Source organism: Ruditapes philippinarum, unplaced genomic scaffold (genome assembly GCF_026571515.1).
Source record: "Ruditapes philippinarum isolate M1 unplaced genomic scaffold, ASM2657151v2 ctg3504_1_1_1_1, whole genome shotgun sequence".
NCBI lineage: Eukaryota > Metazoa > Mollusca > Bivalvia > Venerida > Veneridae > Ruditapes > Ruditapes philippinarum.
The window spans coordinates 72,285-92,155 of record NW_026859856.1 but is presented as its reverse complement, the minus strand read 5'-3'; the positions used below and the strand labels follow the sequence as shown (position 1 = coordinate 92,155).

The 19,871-nt window shown below is 31.8% G+C and overlaps 1 protein-coding gene across 1 annotated transcript; it reads left to right on the top strand.

Annotated features, from left to right (window-relative positions):
- The first annotated feature begins 204 nt into the window (after positions 1 to 204).
- Positions 205 to 4,492, top strand: LOC132758127 (small conductance calcium-activated potassium channel protein 2-like). Its single transcript, XM_060749640.1, has 2 exons — positions 205 to 1,188; positions 2,777 to 4,492. The coding sequence occupies exons 1-2, from the start codon at positions 1,103 to 1,105 to the stop codon at positions 4,146 to 4,148; spliced, it is 1,458 nt and encodes a 485-aa protein (XP_060605623.1). The 5' UTR covers positions 205 to 1,102; the 3' UTR covers positions 4,149 to 4,492.
- The last annotated feature ends 15,379 nt before the right edge of the window (positions 4,493 to 19,871 follow it).

The window sequence follows — 19,871 nt, the reverse complement described above, 5'->3', positions numbered from 1 at the left end:
GCCATACAATGATTTTTTATGTAATAAGATTTCATAAACATATGTTACATCTAATCCTTGATTAAGAATACCTCATATTGATAAACCTATATCATATACAAAAGATTATAATCATCCAGCGGTAACAGCTGCTTTCAGCCATCTTACTTATTGAAACGTCATCCCAAAACAAACTCTTGCAATCATTTTTTATATCTCTGAACTACTTTAAGTTATGCAAGGTCTTTTAACATACGCAAAACTCAAAGCAGAATAGATTTGGCAAAACATAGTTTTGTGTATTTTTGTTTATGCATCATCACAGAGATTTACATATTTTAGAGAAATTTAGGGTTAATTCATCTAGGGAATTATATGCGAATTATATCGTAAGAGCTTTAACAGAGGGTTTTCCAATATCATTTCATGACCATATGTTGATAATAAAACGGACTTACAAACTTTCATTCACCCCTTTACACATCTGTTGGCATTTTCACAAACAGTATTTTATGAAAAAGATGTGATCGGGACGTATACTTTAAGTATAACAATTATATAATTATGAATAAACAGGTCAGCTTAACAAATTTGAGGACTCTATTTTATATAATACATGTAATTAATAAACGAATAGTTTAACAAAGTTGGGACTCTAGCATATGATTACATACGCTAGTCAGTTTAACAAATTTGTGGACAACAAATAACATCAGTTAGTTTAACACTAATGACTCTTTTTATATAATCATGAATAAAGACGGTGGATTTAACAAAGTTGTTAATCATATTAAATAATTTCGAATAACGCCGGTTAAATAAACAAAGTTGCAGTCATGGACTAATAATAAATTGTCTAGAAAGGACACTAAAAGACCATCATGAATTATGGAGGAGGGTTTAATACAAAACTGAAGACTATAATAAATTGTAACTGAAGGTTTGACAATCGTAAACATTTTAATGATTTTTAACGGAAGATGCGACAAGTAACGAAAGGTTTAATATAGTTGTGGACACAATATTGTAATGAAATAACATGGAAGATGTCACAATGCCCACAATATTCGTTAATTATAGAGTTACAAACTTTATTACACATTTATTATGAATACCCCGATGAATGTTATATAATTATGGACAACCATACATCACAATGAGTTATTACGGAGGGTTCTTCAAGGTCACAGATACTCTTAGACGTTTTAGGTAAGTACTATTAAGTTAACATTTTAATGTTTGCATAACTAACATTTAAAAGTATGCATAACTAAAAATAAATAAAACAATTTAATGTATGCATAACTTGAAGCCATTCAAAGCCTTTATTATACACCAAACGTGTTTATTTTTTCTTGATTTGATGTATATATTACTTGCACAAACATACGACCTTACAGAATTACAAGCGTGTGATCCGGAATGACGTTGCTTACGTTATGTCAATAAAGTATGTTTTTTAGCTTAAATTCTTCAAAGTATATCTGTAATTAAAGGTTTATTATTATAAGAATCTTACACCGGCTGCCGGTACAGACCGGAATATCTAGCTCGAGGGTAACTTTTGTTTACGGTAGTAACGAGGCTGTGCCGAGTTTCCGCTAAACAGTTACCCGAGAGCTAGATATTCGTTTCTGTGAAGACAGACGGTTTTGATTATTTTGCTTGCATTTGAGATATTAATCATTATTAGAAAAGAAATAACGAAAACTAATATTTTTATTTAGCTCTTTTTATTACATTCATAACGACAAAATGACATCATTATAATAACGCAATTCGTTCATTAGTCGCGTTGGAATGACGTCATTTAAAGCACGCGATTTGTCTAACATGATGGCTGCAAGACAGGATTTTATAGCACTGGTGTTAACACTAGATGTTGCTGTCTGATATGCAAGGAGACTCTTGGTCTATTACTTGTATTTGTCTATCGTGGATTTTACTAGAACGGATCGGAATCGGCGCTTCCGCATCTCGTGAGATTTTATCCTAGTAAACTCTATGCAAGTTTCAGATACTCATGTAACACTGTTTTATATATATGTACTAATATTAAAGCAGTGGTGTGCAGTTTTCATAAACCTCTGAAGGCAATTAAGTATTTAATATTTACTACACGATGTTATGTCGCGAAAAGTAGTTACTCGTGATGTCGTGTCAATTGTTGAAATACAATGGTATCACTTTAGGATGTTCTGAATTCTATTTCATTTTAGCGGACATAACTTGGCAATGACAGATTTAGGAACGCAATGGTTATTTTCTGTAGTATGAGAGATTTTTCAATCAATTATTCTTTATTATTGTCACACTGAATTTAAAAAAAAGATATTCACCGTCGTTTGTCTAACTTATCAATTGAACCTACAAACTAACGAACAATAAAAAATGTAAATACAAGTATCTGCAATATGATATTGATCACAGCGACACTAACATATTTTACATATTTATATCCAAATGCTGACATATTTGTCTCACAGCATTTGATTCTTTTATAATGTTTGTGTTATTCAGTGTTCGATTAAGTATTCGTCAGAGAAGAAAATAACGCTATATGTTCAATAGATGCCGTAAGCGATGATTAAGTTTATACAAAGCAAACACATGGCGACATCTGTGTAATGAAAGAAAGACTTCAATGTAAAATGTTTAAGTGGGTCATCAATCATGAAGGTTGAATAATATTTACAGAAATTTGATGACTATCTCTTATATCAGTAAACATGTCGGCAACAGACGTTTATGATTATTGGGTAAGCTAGTTCATATCGTGTTCATTATATATTTTCAGTCTACACAGAGAAGACAGCTCGGATAGTATCACATCTCCTCTATTTGTAGACGAAGAGAAAACTGATGCGATTCCGATGAAGTCTTACGGAGGTATAACTCACACGCGACTACAATCCAATGGCAATGGGAGAACGCTAGGCGAGCGCTTAGATCAGAGACATGGGTTAATGATTCTGAGAAGATTTGTTGTGGATATCGTGTGCGCGTTGGCTCTTACTGGAATTATAATGATGATGATAGAAACTGAATTAGTGTTATTTCACAGGACACCAAAAACGGAAATAATTGTTTTTGTATTAAAAGTTGGTATCAGCGCTTCTACTGTTCTTCTATTGATTGGGATTTGTTTCAATTATTATGTGGAACAGCAAATCAAAGCACTTGATGCGGGGGTTAGGGACTGGCATTCTGTGATAGTGGATTCCACGTGGCTCTGCCTAAGTGTTGAATTATTAGTTTGTTCTATACATCCGTTTCCCGGAGACCTTAAGATAGTTTATGTTTCACCGGAAGGCGTATCAAAAAAGGTCAGCGTAGACGCTGTTCTTTCAATTTTAATGATGGCAAGGCTTTACTTAATAGCAAAATTTGCTGTTGTTCACAGTCGCTTACTTACTGATACGTCAACGACAAGTATAGGAGCTTTGAGTAAAATAAAAATCAATACGGTGTTTGTGTTCAAAGCTGCCATGACAAATTATCCTAACCGACTGCTTATCGCAGTTATGTTAACAACACTTATTGTCAATAGTTGGGCTATGAGGACATGTGAGAATTATTACCTCGGTCCCAATGAGCCAACAACATACATGGAAGTCATGTGGCTAATCGCAACAACATTTCTGACGGTAGGTTACGGTGATAAAATTCCTCAAAGCTATTGTGGACGATATATTTCGATATGTACAGGTGTCATGGGTGTGGGGACAACCGCTCTACTCGTTGCAGTTTTGGCGCGAAACTTGGAACAGACGAGATCAGAACGCTACGTTTTCAACATGGTGACGCGGATCCAAATTGAAAATCGCAGAAAAGTTGCTGCAGCGAACGTTATAAAATCGTGTATAAATCTGTGGCGTGTAAAACAGTATTATCCGGATGATAAAGTGTTGCGAAGGAAATATATGGATAGCCTTAAAACATACATACGACAACTGAGACTTACAAACATTGAAAAAGCCCATGTTGGTGAATTTAATGTCGGTATTATAGAAGTTTCGGAAACGGTCAACAGAATAGCGGACGACGTTGGAAAGATAGATAAAAAGATAAATGGCCTAGAAACTGCCCAAGATATCTTTGCAAATCGGTATCTTAATATAGAGAATAAATTGGATGAAATAAAGTCTACCATACAAAGTAAAAAGTAAACCATGCAGGAACACTATTGATGCAAATATATATGTATATATAAAATAGGAAATATCCAAGAGCGCTTATTTAACTTGTACAAATTGAGGGACATCATTGTATTATGTATCGTTTGTCGTAGATTTGTAACATAGGTTCAAAAAGAAATAGTAAGTACATGTTTTTAGTTTGCAAATAATGCCTGCTGAATTTTAAATGATCTAACTTTACCACAAAAATGCTATCTAAAACAGATAACGGAACACATATAAACATTGAAATAGATATGACTGAAGGCGTATGTAGTTTAATTTAATTTACAATCACTCGCAAAAAGTAGAAAATAAAACATATCCCACCTATACATATTCGTTAGTTTTTCCTTCTTGTTGTTCTTGTACAAAACTTGTATGTGAACATAAGAATCATTGAAGAATAAGAATTATGCATTAGTCATAATTTAAATATGTTTTGACTCATAAGATAAAAGTAATGAAAATGTAAGCTGCACAGGCAATCTGGTAATTGTCTTTAAAGTTTACTCTAATAATTTAAACTGACATCAAAACTGATTCTAATGTTCATGTTGATTTCTGCTGAAAATGGTTCTAGGGTGCCGTTACGATATGTCACCTTTATCACTGCCGTTAATCAAAGCTAGCCTGTAATATTTTTCATTTTGCTATCATGTTTTATTTTTCGCCATTTGGTGATTAACATTTTATCTATTTTTCGGAATCTAACTGTCACAATAAAGAGTTAAATTTAAGATACATTGATGAAATAATAGTTGACTTACACCGTAATATTCCTAAGATTACTCTTATGATGGCGATAACATAGATGACAGTGATATAGTCCGCTACACAAGGACAAATGTAACAATATGTCTGAATAGGTGTTCATGAAATTGTTTATCGCTGAATTGATTCACTACATATATGTAGAACAGAAAATGACACGGATCGACTATGTAACACGAGTGAAAACATATAAAATATTTTAACAAGTAATTTATAATAATCATCACAATCATTCCGCTTCCTCAAACTCTTTCCTCCTTCTTTTCCTACTCTGCCTTTTTTTGTTCCTCATCCGTCACCCCTCATTTTCTTCCTCCTAATTATTCTTTCTTTCCTCCTCCTTCTCTTCTAATGATGTTAAAATGACAAAGAGCATGGGTGATATTCACAAATATGATAATGCCAACATTATTATGTGTCCAACAAAAGACAATAAACCGACAAAAAGAAATGCCAGGTGAAATTGTACAGATAGCATACATGCTTAAAACAATGATGACATCGTTATTGTATTGATATTGTGCACAGATATGTATAAATAACTAAGCTATTGTGTTCATTTTTAAAAGTGTTGTTCAAGTGTTTAGTTTATTAATAAAGTTTTGAAACTTGTATGTATTAACTTGAATAAGAAACTTTTCAACGTCATCTATATTAATGTCACTTTTGTTATGGGAAAAAGAAAACAAAAACCGCTTAATAAAATTGTATTGAGCTGAATTGGTGATCACGACAATCAGCAATAGGACAGTCGTGCTGTTGTTGCTGACGAAGGTGATTGAGATAATAATGACCATGTATGTTGTGGTGATTATAATAATGAGGATGATTATAATATTGATACTGGCCATAGTGAGGATGATTAAATCGATTATTATCATTATTATTATTAAATTTGACTCTTAATACCTCAAAGTCACTAAACTCGAAATTCCGCATAAGTCGAACAGTATTCAAAGTCCCGACAAAATTCATTTTTATCCATAATTAAATTTTAGCTCTGTAAACGTTAAATTTAAACTAACCGAGTCTCCGGATTTGTAAAATGGAATTTTAGGTCCCGGCAATTATTTGTTAACACATTTTCCGCTCAAAGTGTGATAACAGCTGACTCACCAAAGGTCGGTGAATCCAAGGTGGGATATTATCATACTGCTTAACATATGTTGTGATTGTTTGTAGGTTTTGAACCCCCGACTATCACGTGTAATTGCGACACTGTTAGAATCGGTTTTATTAGTATCTTCTTTATTGATTTTTATTAATTTAAAAAAATGCTTACAAAAACTAAATTACCATTTAATCAGGAACATTCATTATTACACAAAATTACTATTTATATTGTTCGTATTATTAGACTAATTAATTCTCCTCTGTAAATAAATTACCGTAAACTCCCGGTTCATGAAACTAGCTGCTTTCGTTTTAATCTGATTGTTAAGTTAAATTCACCTCACCTTTTCCCAGATGTTTGCACATTGTTCTTTCTTTATTAATTTGACAGTGCTTTTTCGATTGTTTTTCATCGTAATTGCTTGATAGGAACATGTGCTAGACGTTTAGGGTTAACAGGTTCTTCTAAAATTATACACATCCAGCACACTTTATTACTTACGAGTGGACCTGAAACATTTGTCATTCAATCAAGTATTTATAAACATTAACAATTATGAAATAAAGGCAGTAGCATCTAGTTACTCGACGTCCGTTTATCTCAACTAAAATGCCCAGTCCATATAAATTCGAGATACCGAGAGTGAGCTGTACCATTACCATTTAGGGAGATTAAATATGGTAATTGTAATAAAAGACGGCGCCCGGAAAGCCATGGTGGACTGACCGGTTATCAGATTTGTGGAATAACGTATGTATGTCTGTTGTTAATACATCAGAGTTTTGGAAATCTATTGGCAAAATTGGAGTGAATTGTAAAAAAAATAATGATATTCCAATGGAAGTTGTTTTAGAGGATGGGTCAATCTCAAGTGATATAGATATTGTTTTATCAAAATGGAAAAATGATTTTAGTTCCCTGTTCCAAACGACAAATAATGTTACGGATACATCAAATGATAATGATATTTTTGATAGCAATCTCAGTTTTAATACTCATATATCTTTGTTAGAAGTTCGAAAAGCTATTAAATCTGTTCATAAAGGTAAGGCTAGTGGTATAGACAATATTCCTGTTGAAGTTCTTAATAATGATGCAACAATCTCATTTTTACATGTTTTATTTAATATATGTTTTGATAATAGCATTGTCCCGTCGCTTTGGAGTAAGTGCATTATCAACCCCATTCCTAAATCATCCACATTGGATCGCAGAGACCCCTTGTCTTACAGAGGTATTGCCCTAGCCCCTTCTATGTATAAAATTTATTGTTCTATTTTAAATAGTAGGTTAAATGCTTGGTCCGAGAACAATGATAAGGTCTCTGACGAACAGAATGGTTTTAGAAAAGGTCGGAGTACTACAGACCAAGTACTTTGCTTAACAAATTTAATTGAAACTAGGAAAAAGTTACGTAAATCCACTTTTTGTGCTTTCATAGATTTTAAAAAGGCATACGATACTATAGATAGAAGTATTTTATGGAAGCGTTTATCTGATATAGGCATAAGTGGTAAAATGTTTGGAGCTGTAAAATCATTATATGTATCGGTAAAGTCATGTGTTAGGGTTAACACTCATAGGACAGGTTGGTTTGATGTTAATTGTGGCCTACGTCAGGGATGTATCCTTTCACCTCTTTTGTTTAATTTATTCATTAACGAGTTGTCCATTTATCTTAAATCATTTGGTAACAGTATAGACATTGAAACCGAGAATGATTGTATTATGCTGTACGCCGATGATATTGTTATACTGTCCGAATCAGCAGAGGATCTGCAAGTGTTATTAAATGCTCTACATTGCTGGTGTTCGCTTAATAATATGAATGTTAATGCCAATAAAAGTAATGTTGTACACTTCCGACCGAAATCTGAATTATGTACCCAATTTATGTTTACTTTCGGAACGAATCAGATTTGTATTGTTGATAGATATACTTACTTAGGCGTAGTACTTAATGAACATTTAGATTATGATATTACTGTAAAATCTGTTGCCCAGAGTACCAGTCGTGCTTTAGGATTGCTAATTGCAAAATGCAAAGTCATTGGTGGTGTACCATACGATGTCTTTACAAAATTATACGACACCGTCGTTTGGCCAGTTATTAATTACAGCGCTCCATTATGGGGTTTCCGGTCATATTCTTGTATCGAGGCCGTTCATAACAGAGCTATGCGTTTCTTTCTTGGTGTCGTGAAATATTCACCTAATGATGGTGTAGCAGGCGATATGGGTTGGAAACCCCCAATTGTCCGACAGTGGAAATGTATTTCTTTATACTGGTCTAAGCTATCGTGTATGAGTTCGGCAAGAATTAATAAACGTTTGGCACTCTGGTCTTATAATAAAGCTAGTCGCTCATGTTGAAACTGGTATTTTAATGTTAGAAGTTATTATGATGTCAATGATTTACATTTGTACACCAGTTTTATCAGTCCTATACCTCGTTCTTTTGCCCATGATGTTGAAATGAAAACATTTAATAATTGTATAAGTATTTGGTATAACAAAATCAACAATGTTATTGGGCCCTCTGGTCGTGGACGTAATAAGTTACGAGTGTATAGTAAATTTAAAACTGAGCATAAAGTAGAAAACACCAAGTCATAGATCTGTTTTCTGTAAATTCCGTATTGGGGTCGCTCTCATAAGGATTGAAACTGGGAGGTATGAAGGCTTACCAGAGCAAGCCAGGATCTGTCCTTTTTGCAATACTGATAGTATAGAAAACGAATTACATGTTATCTTGAATTGTTCTCTTTACAATGATATAAGACGGGATTTGTTGGCTAAAGCATGTTCCTTAAATAACAGCTTTTGTTTAAATAACAACACTGTCTGATGATGACAAATACTGTTTTTCTTTTTTCAAACATAGTTTGAGCCATAACCTGTTTTAATATTTTACAAAGACGCCGGTTTTTATTATGTAAATAGCTTCTTATTCATGTAAATATTTCTATCTTTTACATTTGTATGAACTACTACAGCTATTCTTCTTAGCTATTCTTAATTTGTTGTTTTTTTAACTGAAATAAAATCATTATTTTAGTTATTTTTATACGATTTCTCAGTTTTAATGTTATATGCTTACTATCTTAAATTGCTTCTTTCAGGTAGTCACGATGTTTCCTTTTATTATCCCCCGCCGAAAAGGCAGCGGGGGATATAGAAATAGTCTCCGTCCGTCCGACCTTCCGTCCGACATTTTTGTCCGGAGCATATCGTTAAAAGTACTTGAGTTATCAACTTGAAACTTCATAGGTGGATAGACCTCATTGAGGAGGAGTGCAGTGCACAAGAATGATAACTCTACCCTGCATAATTTATGAGTTATTGCCCTTTGTTATTTTTCAAAATTGATTTTTGTCCAGAGCATAACTCCAAAAGCCTATGAGATATCAACATGAAACTTCATAGGTGCATAGATCTCACTCAGGAGGTGTGCAGTGCACAAGAATGATAACTCTACCTTTCATAATTTTTGAGTTATTGCCCTTTGTTATTTTTCTTACTGAGTGAAGCATAACTCAACTAGAAATGTGTCAGCATGCCACGGATGCCCCCGCATGCAGCCAAAATTTTGAATGTTATAATATTTAGTTCCAAATTTGTTTGCACAAATTATTTTTTTCATTCTATGTTCAAAGCCCTTAAAACTTTTCAATGTTAACACAAACCATTTTTATACAATGTTCAAGGCACTGAAATTATTCAGTCTTAACCTTTTGAAAATAACATATTGCATATTTGTAGCCAAAATAATGGCTATATACATTTCCACAAAAGTATGAGTGCTGAAACTGAAAGTTCAAAATTTTTGCAACATTCAGGAAAGATAAGTTTGTCCAAAACCATTGAACAACGACCAAATTCCAACTTAAACTGCTTATTCCTAAGATGTATCTATATTATTTTCAAAGTGAAAGGGACATAACTCTGCCAAAAAATCATCGAACCATGACCAAATTCCAACTTGACCTGCGCATTCCTTTGACATATCCATATGTCAATTTTGAGTTGAATATGTAACACTGTTGGGTTGATAATAATGAACAGAAACTGTAAATTTCATATCATTTTCAAAGTGAAGGGGCATTCCTCTGCCAAAAATCATTGAACCATGACCAAATTCGAACTTGGCCTGTGCATTCCAAAAATATATCCATATGATAAATTTGAGTTGAATGTGTAATACTGTTGGGGAGATAATAAACGGAAACTGAAAATTTCACATTATTTTTAAAGTGAAAGGGGCATAACTCTGCCAAAAATCATCGAACCATGACCAAATTTAAACTTGACCTGCGCATTCCTTTGACATATCTATATGTCAAATTTGAGTTGAATGTGTAATACCATTGGGGAGATAATAAACGGAAACTGAAAATTTCATATTATTTTCAAAGTAAAAGGGGCATAACTCTGCCAAAAATCATCGAACCATGACCAATTTCAAACTTGACCTGTATTTTCTCATAACATATCCATATGTCAAGTTTGAGTTGAATGTGTTGCACCATTGGGGAGATAATGAACAGAAACTGAAAATTTCATATTATTTTCAAAGTAAAAGGGGCATAACTCTGCCAAAAATCATCGAACCATGACCAATTTCGAACTTGACCTGTATTTCCTCATGACATATCTATATGTCAAATTTGAGTTCAATATGTGCAACGGTTATTAAGATAATGAACGGAAAGACGGAATGACAGAATTACGGAATGACGGAACAGGGTAACACTATATGCCCTTGCAATTATATGGCGGGGGCATAAAAAGTGTTTGAGATGTCAACATGAAATGTCATAGGTGGATAGATCTTATTGAGGAGGAATGTTGTGCGCAAGAATGATAACTCTTCCCTATACAATTTTTGAGTTATTGCCCTTTGTTCTTTTTCATACTATTTTGTCCAGAGTTTATCTCAAAAAGTATTTGAGGTATCAACTTGAAACTTCATAGGTGGATTGATCTCATTAAGGAGGAGTGCAGTGCACAAGAACGATAACTCTACCCTGCATAATTGTTTAGTTATTGCCCTTTTTTATTTTTCAAAATTAATTTTTGTCCAGAGCATAACTCAAAAGGCCTTATGAGATATCATTATGAAACTTCATAGGTGCATAGATCTAATTCAGGAGGTGTGCAGTGCACAAGAATGATAACTCTACCTTTTATAATTTTTGAGTTATTGCCCTTTGTTATTTTTCATACTTAATTTTTCAATTCAATTTTTTTCTCAAAAAGTATTTGAGGTATCAACTTGAAACTTCATAGGTGGATAGATTTTACTGAGGAGGGATGCAGCACACAAGAATGATAACCTACCCTGCATTATTTTTCAGTAATTGCCCTTTGTTATATTCAGCCATCAGTATTCACATAGGTTTCAAATCTGTAATCACTATAGCCATCAGTTTTCATTACCAAAAGACCTCTTAAAATGGAATTATTCTGCTCTACTACATATACATTCTTCCAATGAGCAAACACATTCGGCGGGGGATGGCCATGTTGACATGGCTCTTGTTAGTCTATGTATAGCAATGGTTTCTCAGTTTTATCACTTTAACGTGTTGTTCTAATGATTTATGTATTTATATATATATATAAATATATATATATATATATTTATATTCTAATATTGTGATATAGATTTTTCATCTCTTATAACTCCATGCTGGAGTGGCATCGCACTTTTATGCTGTAACTTTTTTAACATTGTGTATATGTCTGTACAATGATGAGATGTAAATAAATAAAGATTACTACTGCTATATTCTTCTGTCATTATCACTGTGTAAATCCAGTAACGCAGGAATGTGCAAATAACACATGAATTGTGCAAAAGTAACGCGGAATGTGCAATTTAGTGGCTAAAACGAGCACCGCGATAAGTAAATGGACCAATATTTATAACTTAACTTGAAGAAATGAATTAGCGCATACGGTTGCCGAGACACTTTATATTCTTTAAACACAATCAAAAATATTTTCATGGAAATGTTTATTTTTCAAGATTATTCGTGAAAATGACGACCTGACTACCGTATTGACGATTTTTAGTTTCGTTGATATCTTTAAATACAATAACGTACGTATTACTTTACGATTTTTATATTCGGTGTACCTGAGACATTTCCAATATACTCGTGTCATATAACACTTAATTTAGCAGATAAAACGTAATAGAGACCATTTTTACGAGGTAACGCAGAATTCGTGAATGAAGCACTGAAGCAGCGGTTATTTTATGAAAAGTAGCTAAATCTTGTTTTATCAGCTTCCTTCTATTGTTTTACGACACTTGTAGTTTGACAAATGTCTAAGGAATACAGAATATGAAAAAATAATGTTTAAAATGTGTTAAATGTACATATTTATTTGGCGAAACACAAAAGACACCTTCAAAACGGTAATCAGGTTGTCTTTCTCACGAATGATCAAAAGAAGTAAATATATTTCTGAAAAAAAAATGTAATGCTGGTTTATGTATAATGTCGTAGCAGCAGTATGCGCTAATTCATTTTTTAAATTTGATTTAGAATAAAATATTTGGTTCGTTTTCTTACTATGTTATTTGTTTAGCAATAGCGTTGCACAAATTCGGCGTTACATTTAGGTTATTTGTACATTCCTGCGTTACTGGATATGCCCGGTGATTATGGTCGTTATTATGATATCGATCGCTAATCCGGTTGTTGATGCTTGTTAAAACAATGATTTCCACATCAACGATGATTAGTATACGTAAATAAAATCAGATGAACTTTCATGTTTTTTCTGAGTTGTCTGGACAAAAATTATGCAAAGATAGGAACAAATGGCAACATAACTTCAAAAGAATAAAGTTAAGAGTCGTCATACTTCTATCCACATTCAAGTTGATATTTCAAACACCTCTCAAGCCATATTCTTTACAAACTTAAACATGAAAAATTGCAAAAGGTCATTTTATCATTTTCTTACACTGTACTCATTCATAATAACTGTCAACCCATGAAATTTAAAGTTGACATCTCAAATACTTTTCGAGACTTGCTCTGGACACAAACTAAGCTGTAAAATAACAAAGGACAGTAGCTAAGAAATGTAATCAATCCACCGATAATAGTGTGAAGTTTCAAATCTATATAAAAAATTCTTTTCTATAAAGAACAATTATCGAATCCAAAGATAGTTATTTCCTTGCAATTATAAGCAAAAGAGCTGACGCATTAGTTTGCAAGCAGAAATGCTTGAAAAACTAAAGCAACTAAAAGTCGCTTGAATAAGATATTGTTGTGTATTAAAACTTTATTTGGAACATGCAAATCAACACATTTACACAGTATTGCAAAAACATATTTGAAACTTCAAAACTTACAGATGTGAATAAATGAGTAGCAAATCCGTCCAGAATCGCACTTGACAAATCACAAAATATGGACAAGAACAGTTTTATATTTTCAATTACTTCGTTAAATCAGAAGCTAGGGAGATGAAACCCAAAACCGAGTGTAGCATCAACATTGCTTTAATCAGGTTCTTTCAAACAGAAAGACATTGCTTTAATGAATGAGCATATAAAAATCAAATAACATACACATCTAACCTGTCGAAAATACGTGCGGGTGCTGAAAATTTTCATGACTCGGTAGCCATTTTGTCAAGTTTGCAACCATTTTTCTCTCTCGAACCAAGTGTGCAACCACTTTACGCCCTGCCCCTTTCAAATTAAAGCCCAAGCCTATTCCCATTAATCTTTAAAGATTCATATTCTTTAAATATTTAAATTCACTTTGGCTTCTCTTTGAATTGTCTGAATGGCCGTCAGAACCCTTCTTATTATTGTATTATATCAAAAATACATGTATATGGTGTGACCAAGATTATATTAATGTATTTCTTTAATGCAGCAATGACTCATAACAGATCAGACAGATTAACCTTAACTTCTATTGAAGTATTCATTATTTCGAATATGATTTCAGATGTTATGCCCGACAAAGCTGAATCAGTTATACGGTGATTGTTATTGACGAAAAGGGAATATATGTAAAACAAAATATAAATTTCATATCTAGGTAATAATACTATATAGATTTATTTTTTTGACAGATACAGCAAAGAATTAAAAACATACAATTTTACATTGCAAAGATATTACAAATTGCAAAAAAATATACGCTATTTAATATGTAAAAGATGTGTGTAATATTTATAAGGTTAATTTATTACAATTACGAAATTAACATATTTCATTTGATTGGGTTCGTGTGTGTGGGATGGAGGTTAAAACCACACCAACATTGCCTTTTAAGGTCATATAATGTCTTTTTTATAGCTTTAAGATGTATATCCGTGCATCACTAGTAGACGTGAAAGGCTCTAAATACCTTGAACATGTAATATATGTATAGATTTAACCTCCATCCAATAGTTCTCTGCTAGTTGGATAGCTTTCTCATATGAAATAAACCATTGAGTTAGTTATCTAATTGATTCTAAATTAAAGTAACTGACCTGAACCACACGACCTTTGAGACTCTAAATATATCTAGTTCTAATTAAAAGATATACACACTAATATAAAACTAGCTTTCAGTCTTAACAATTATACTACAAGTATTTATGTCATTTAACAAATAATTTTAAAGCAATGTGTTCTCAGGGTGGTCTTACAAAAATGGCACGAAAAAATCATTTTTAAAATATCAGATAAAGTGTATTTTCCTTGATTCTCAGGAGGAAACATTTGTAAATATTTTATTTCTTCATCATACAAAATATTGCATATACTAAGCGGAAACATGTTTCCTACTTACGGTGGGTCAAATATCAGACGATGTTCTTACACTATCTCACTATATCGGTTGTTTGTTTGTATTCAATAATTTCATTTATTACCTTTCATCTGACAAAAATCATTTAAACAATTAAAACACGTCACACATTACGAGGTATGGCCACCCTGTGTTCTATTATTTATATCTATACAGTTAACCTATGATTTATTGTCAATTAGCTGTTAGTTCATGATAAGATTACAAACCTTTTATAAACAACAATTATGATTGTGTAACAGAATATAGGCGTTTTCACAGTAAAAACACAAAAGAAAAAATGGCAAGTGTTTTTTAACTGGCACAAAAGTGACGTCATGGTAATTTCAAAATTACGTGAGTCTAGTATGCTGGATAAATATGCACTACATTAAATAGCGTTTGCAATAAAAACTACATTAAACTAAGAAAGAATAATACTGAGGCAGCATAGCAAAGTTTATAGGTTTCACAAAAAAAAATGTAAATTCAAAATAAATATACTTGTTGGAGAGATAACCCCGACATTTCTTCCTACTATTTTTGGAAACTGGTACTTCTTTAAGGTCCTGAATGAGGTACCACTTCAGGACAGAAGGTCAACACTTTCATCTTTAAGTAAAAATGTAGCATGAAAATCATAATCAAATTTTTTTCAGTCAAATATAAAAGAAATGATATACATTCTATTTTTAGGTTATAGCTAATAACAGTTATTAGAAGTTAACGGAACTTACTTGCATGCATAAAAGGGGACGTAACATTCAATGATAAGCAAAATTAAAAAGACAAAACTGTAAGAGTTATATCTGCTTTCTATTACATAATGATGAACGCAAAAGCTTACACATTATCTTGATAGTAATAATTTCAGTATGTTTCATAACTTCATACCTTTACAAAGATTAAATAGATAGAATATATTTTTAAAAACAAACATCTGGAATATAGAGCATAACACATATATTAAAAGAAAAATGAGTATATAAATATTAACAAAGTTAAGAAAAGTTAAATTCTTATCTATAAACAAGATAAGTTTATATCAACATTTTAAACAGTAAATTTAAAATATCATGAACATTACATATCTTTTAAATATCGCTCAATTGGTTAAAGTTTTTACCAACAAACAATGACGCTGAAGGAATTGTTAGCTTGTTAGCTTAACATAATATAGTTAAAGCCAAGGAACCAACCAAAAAACAAAAGCGACCTGTGATCTAATATGTCGCCTGATGATAGAAAAATTAAGCAGTTCTATTTATGGGACGACTGACCAGTGTTCCCTATATTTCACTGTATAGCATGACACACACAAAAAATATCAAATTGCCAAAACGCTTTTTTCATTCAAGGGCCATAACCAAGTCAAAAATATTTTAATTGAAATACTTCGTAACATGTATCCACTACGGTGTAGCAGGCAACACAAAAATCATTAACGAGCCAAAACCGTTTTTTTATTTAAGGGCCAAAAATGTTTCAACCGATAAACAAGTTTAATTTGAGCAAGTACTGAAGCTACCGATCATTCCTGTAAAGTTTAATATATATTGCATCTCAGGTAAAAGAGTAGTCCGGACAAACTTTAAGAATTACAAAAAAAAATCATTAAGAGGTGATAAGTGAAAAAGATCATTTAACTGGAAAAAGTCGATGCTATGCATAACAAGACTTGATACTGTATGTACTGGATGAAATTGCACCAGCAGTTTTTGAGTAGTCCAGACAAGTTTTGTAACAGACGGACTTATAAACAAACGACGAGGAAGAGATACCTACGTTGCCGGTACTCCGTGGCGGGTGACACAAAAAGAAGTGTTTTTACATTATCTACATGCTTAATATGATGTCATTTAAACAAAACAAAAATTCATGGTTATCGTGACTCAAAGTTGAAACCCATATTGAGTGTAGATGTCCATGTAATATACATTGAACTATAAAAATATATATAAATATCAGTCAAAAAATGAATATTCACATAATTAAGAAAATGTCTTTATACAATGGTACACATAAAATATATAAATGACAGAAACAAGAAAGATGATTTTACAACATTTCCTTTGTGACTGCATATAATATCAAGTTATCCGTAGGACATGGCTGATTGGAAACCTAGATGATGGTTTGAACAAACATTGCAAAAATCCGTTAGGTTAATACACATTTTGAACATCTAATGTCTGAGATTTGTAACAAAATTTTTCATTTTTTTTTACAAAAATCACCATATGTACACAAGAAACAAAATGTCATTGATATACGATACATTAATTACGTATCACTACACTTCTGCTTACAAGATCTTTATCTGGTTTAACCATATTTGATCCTTGAATTATAATTTAAATTACCTTTGTATGATCTGCAACGTAAGGATTTTTCAAATAGAAGATGTGAAATAGGTAAAATGTACCTTATCAAAGAATGTTCATAGCAGTTTCAGAGATATAATTCCGTAACATTTGACTAAAAAAGAGGTATAAATATATATTCTGACGTCTGAAGTTTAACAAAATTATTCTACTTTATATATGATGAAAGAAACATCTTGAATACTAAGGTACATACATACATGTATTCGTATATGAATAAGCTATTAATTTTATATCTAAATTAGAATGACTCGGATTCGTAGAAGGGGAGTTGATTTCTATATTAGATAGCAATTGTATTTGGCAAACTTAATCATTTCTTTTAAGCATTGAAGATAAATTACAACCAACCATTTGTAGAGATTTTATTATTCACAGAAGTATTAAACGAAATTCGCAAATAACCAGGATAACTCCGTTACGTGTTCAACTAACTCAGTAACAGTTATCAATAACATACGTGACAAGATATCAAACAAACAGTGACGCAGTTTCTACTGCGTGTACATATGAATGGCGTAAACAATTCCGATACATCAAACATAATATAAATCTAAAGGAATCTGAAAAATGTTTCACATGCTATTATACAAAAGAATATACATATTATACCTAAAATATTATGAATAAAGGAACAATGTACATAATCTGAATGAAAAGGTAATTCTCAGATGTTGTTAGACATAACATCTTTTGTAAAACATTACAAATATTTTCTTGTTAAATTTTATTTGTTATCTTGTGAATAAGTAAAAAAGAACGTGAACGACTTTTATTTATCATCAATCTTAACACTTTGATTCGATGAAAACAATCTTACAAAATGAATGACATTTTAATTAAATAAAGTGTTAACAAAGAAAATGATCGTAAATTTGCATATAAGTCGAGAATTCTATATATATAAGTCGAGAATAAGTGAAGCAATATAAGCATAAAAATATGGTAACAAATATACAATATATAAAACATCACAAACAATCAACAAATCAAACACAAACTAGGCGATATCATCAGCAAACAAACAAACAATAATAACTTCCATATTAAGTAAAATACGGAAAGTCAAAACATCATACAGAAATAAGACGTAGTCAAACATTCACTGTAAAGCAGTAAAAACACCTACGACAACAATAATATATTTTCATCTTATTTCCAAAATAAGAACCGTTAACTGTAAAAAGAAAAATCACTTTTTCATTGACGTGCTGATAGTAGCAGCATAAGACGGGACTATAAGGAATTGAAAAAAAAAAACAACATAGGTCAGATGTATGCCTTAAAAGTCACCTGTATTCAGAAGCTGAACAAAAATTTTACCGTACGGTTTACTCTAACGGACATCTTCTAACAAAAGCTTGGGTATAAGAAGGCTTATTTTTTTGGAAATGAGGAAACTCTAAAAAACCTTTAATATCATCCCTACTAGTTATTATTGTCAAGAAACAAATACATGTAATAGCGTTCAGCTAACAAATACCTCAAGAAAAATGATTGTTTCTACTAAAATTGTTTAATATACGTATAAACATGTTACCTATTTTTTTCATTTGTTTTACTATTTTCCTGCATAGAGAACCTCATGAAAAAATTCTGAAATTTACGTAAATGTATGGCTTTTGAATAATAAAACAGTTATTGCATGAAGGTCTCGGTGCATATTCAACTTATTGGTATTGCTTATGTGATATTCGACGGGGCCGAAGTTATGTCAATAGATTTCCTAATTTATCTTATAAACGTTAACTTATTGTATGTCATGCAAAGTTCTTAATACACAACATTAATAAGGACAAACATACAAAGGTCGTTACTTTAAAGACGTTTTCGGGAGTTTTCATATAGACATATAGTCAAAATTAAAACTATTCAATAGAATTTCTTTTAACTTGGCATGTTGTTAGATTATGATATCAGAAACATTTTAAGCGAAAAAAAAATGGAGTCATCATTCTCGTTTTTGAGTTATCTGCCCTTGAATTGGACTTCTTTGTTAAATTCAAGGGCAGATAATTTACAATGAAGGGAAACAATACATTATTTTCTTATTTCCATGAAGCTTACCTTTGTTTTTGTTCATACACAAAATTTCAAGAACAAATTTAGAGTGGGTAGTTTTTATAGTCCCACTTCTTCTTTCAACCTATGCATTTTTCTTTAAAAAATGGCCTATTTTCAAGAATTTAAAGTACTTTTACGTTCATTGAAAAAAAAAACAGAAACGATGTAAGGAATTGCTTGTTATTATGTATTGTACTCAACAATGAAAAGAAAAACATAATCCAGAAGTAAAAACAAGAATTCATTTATGTAGTATAAGTTATCTGCTCTTGAAATAACCTCAAATAAGTAGAAAAGTATGATTCAGGGGCAAATAACTTAAAAACGTAACGGTGACCCCAATTTTTTTTCGCTTAATCGCTTAAAATGTTTCTTTTATCATATTCTAACATCATGCAAAGTTTAAAGAAATTCTATTAAACAGATTTCACGTCTATATGAAAACTCCCGAAAACGTCCTCAAACTACAAAACATTGTTAGGGAAATATCGAATATATGAATGATACTTCAAATTTCAACATACTCTTCAGCATTACTGGGAATATTTGAATTAGAAAAAAA

Excerpts from the sequence above, each read along its gene's own strand:
- LOC132758127 (XM_060749640.1), top strand. The coding sequence starts at position 1,103 with ATGTTATATAATTATGGACAACCATACATCACAATGAGTTATTACGGA. Across the intron at positions 1,189-2,776 it reads GATACTCTTAGACGTTTTAG|TCTACACAGAGAAGACAGCT; the intron begins GTAAGTACTATT and ends ATATATTTTCAG.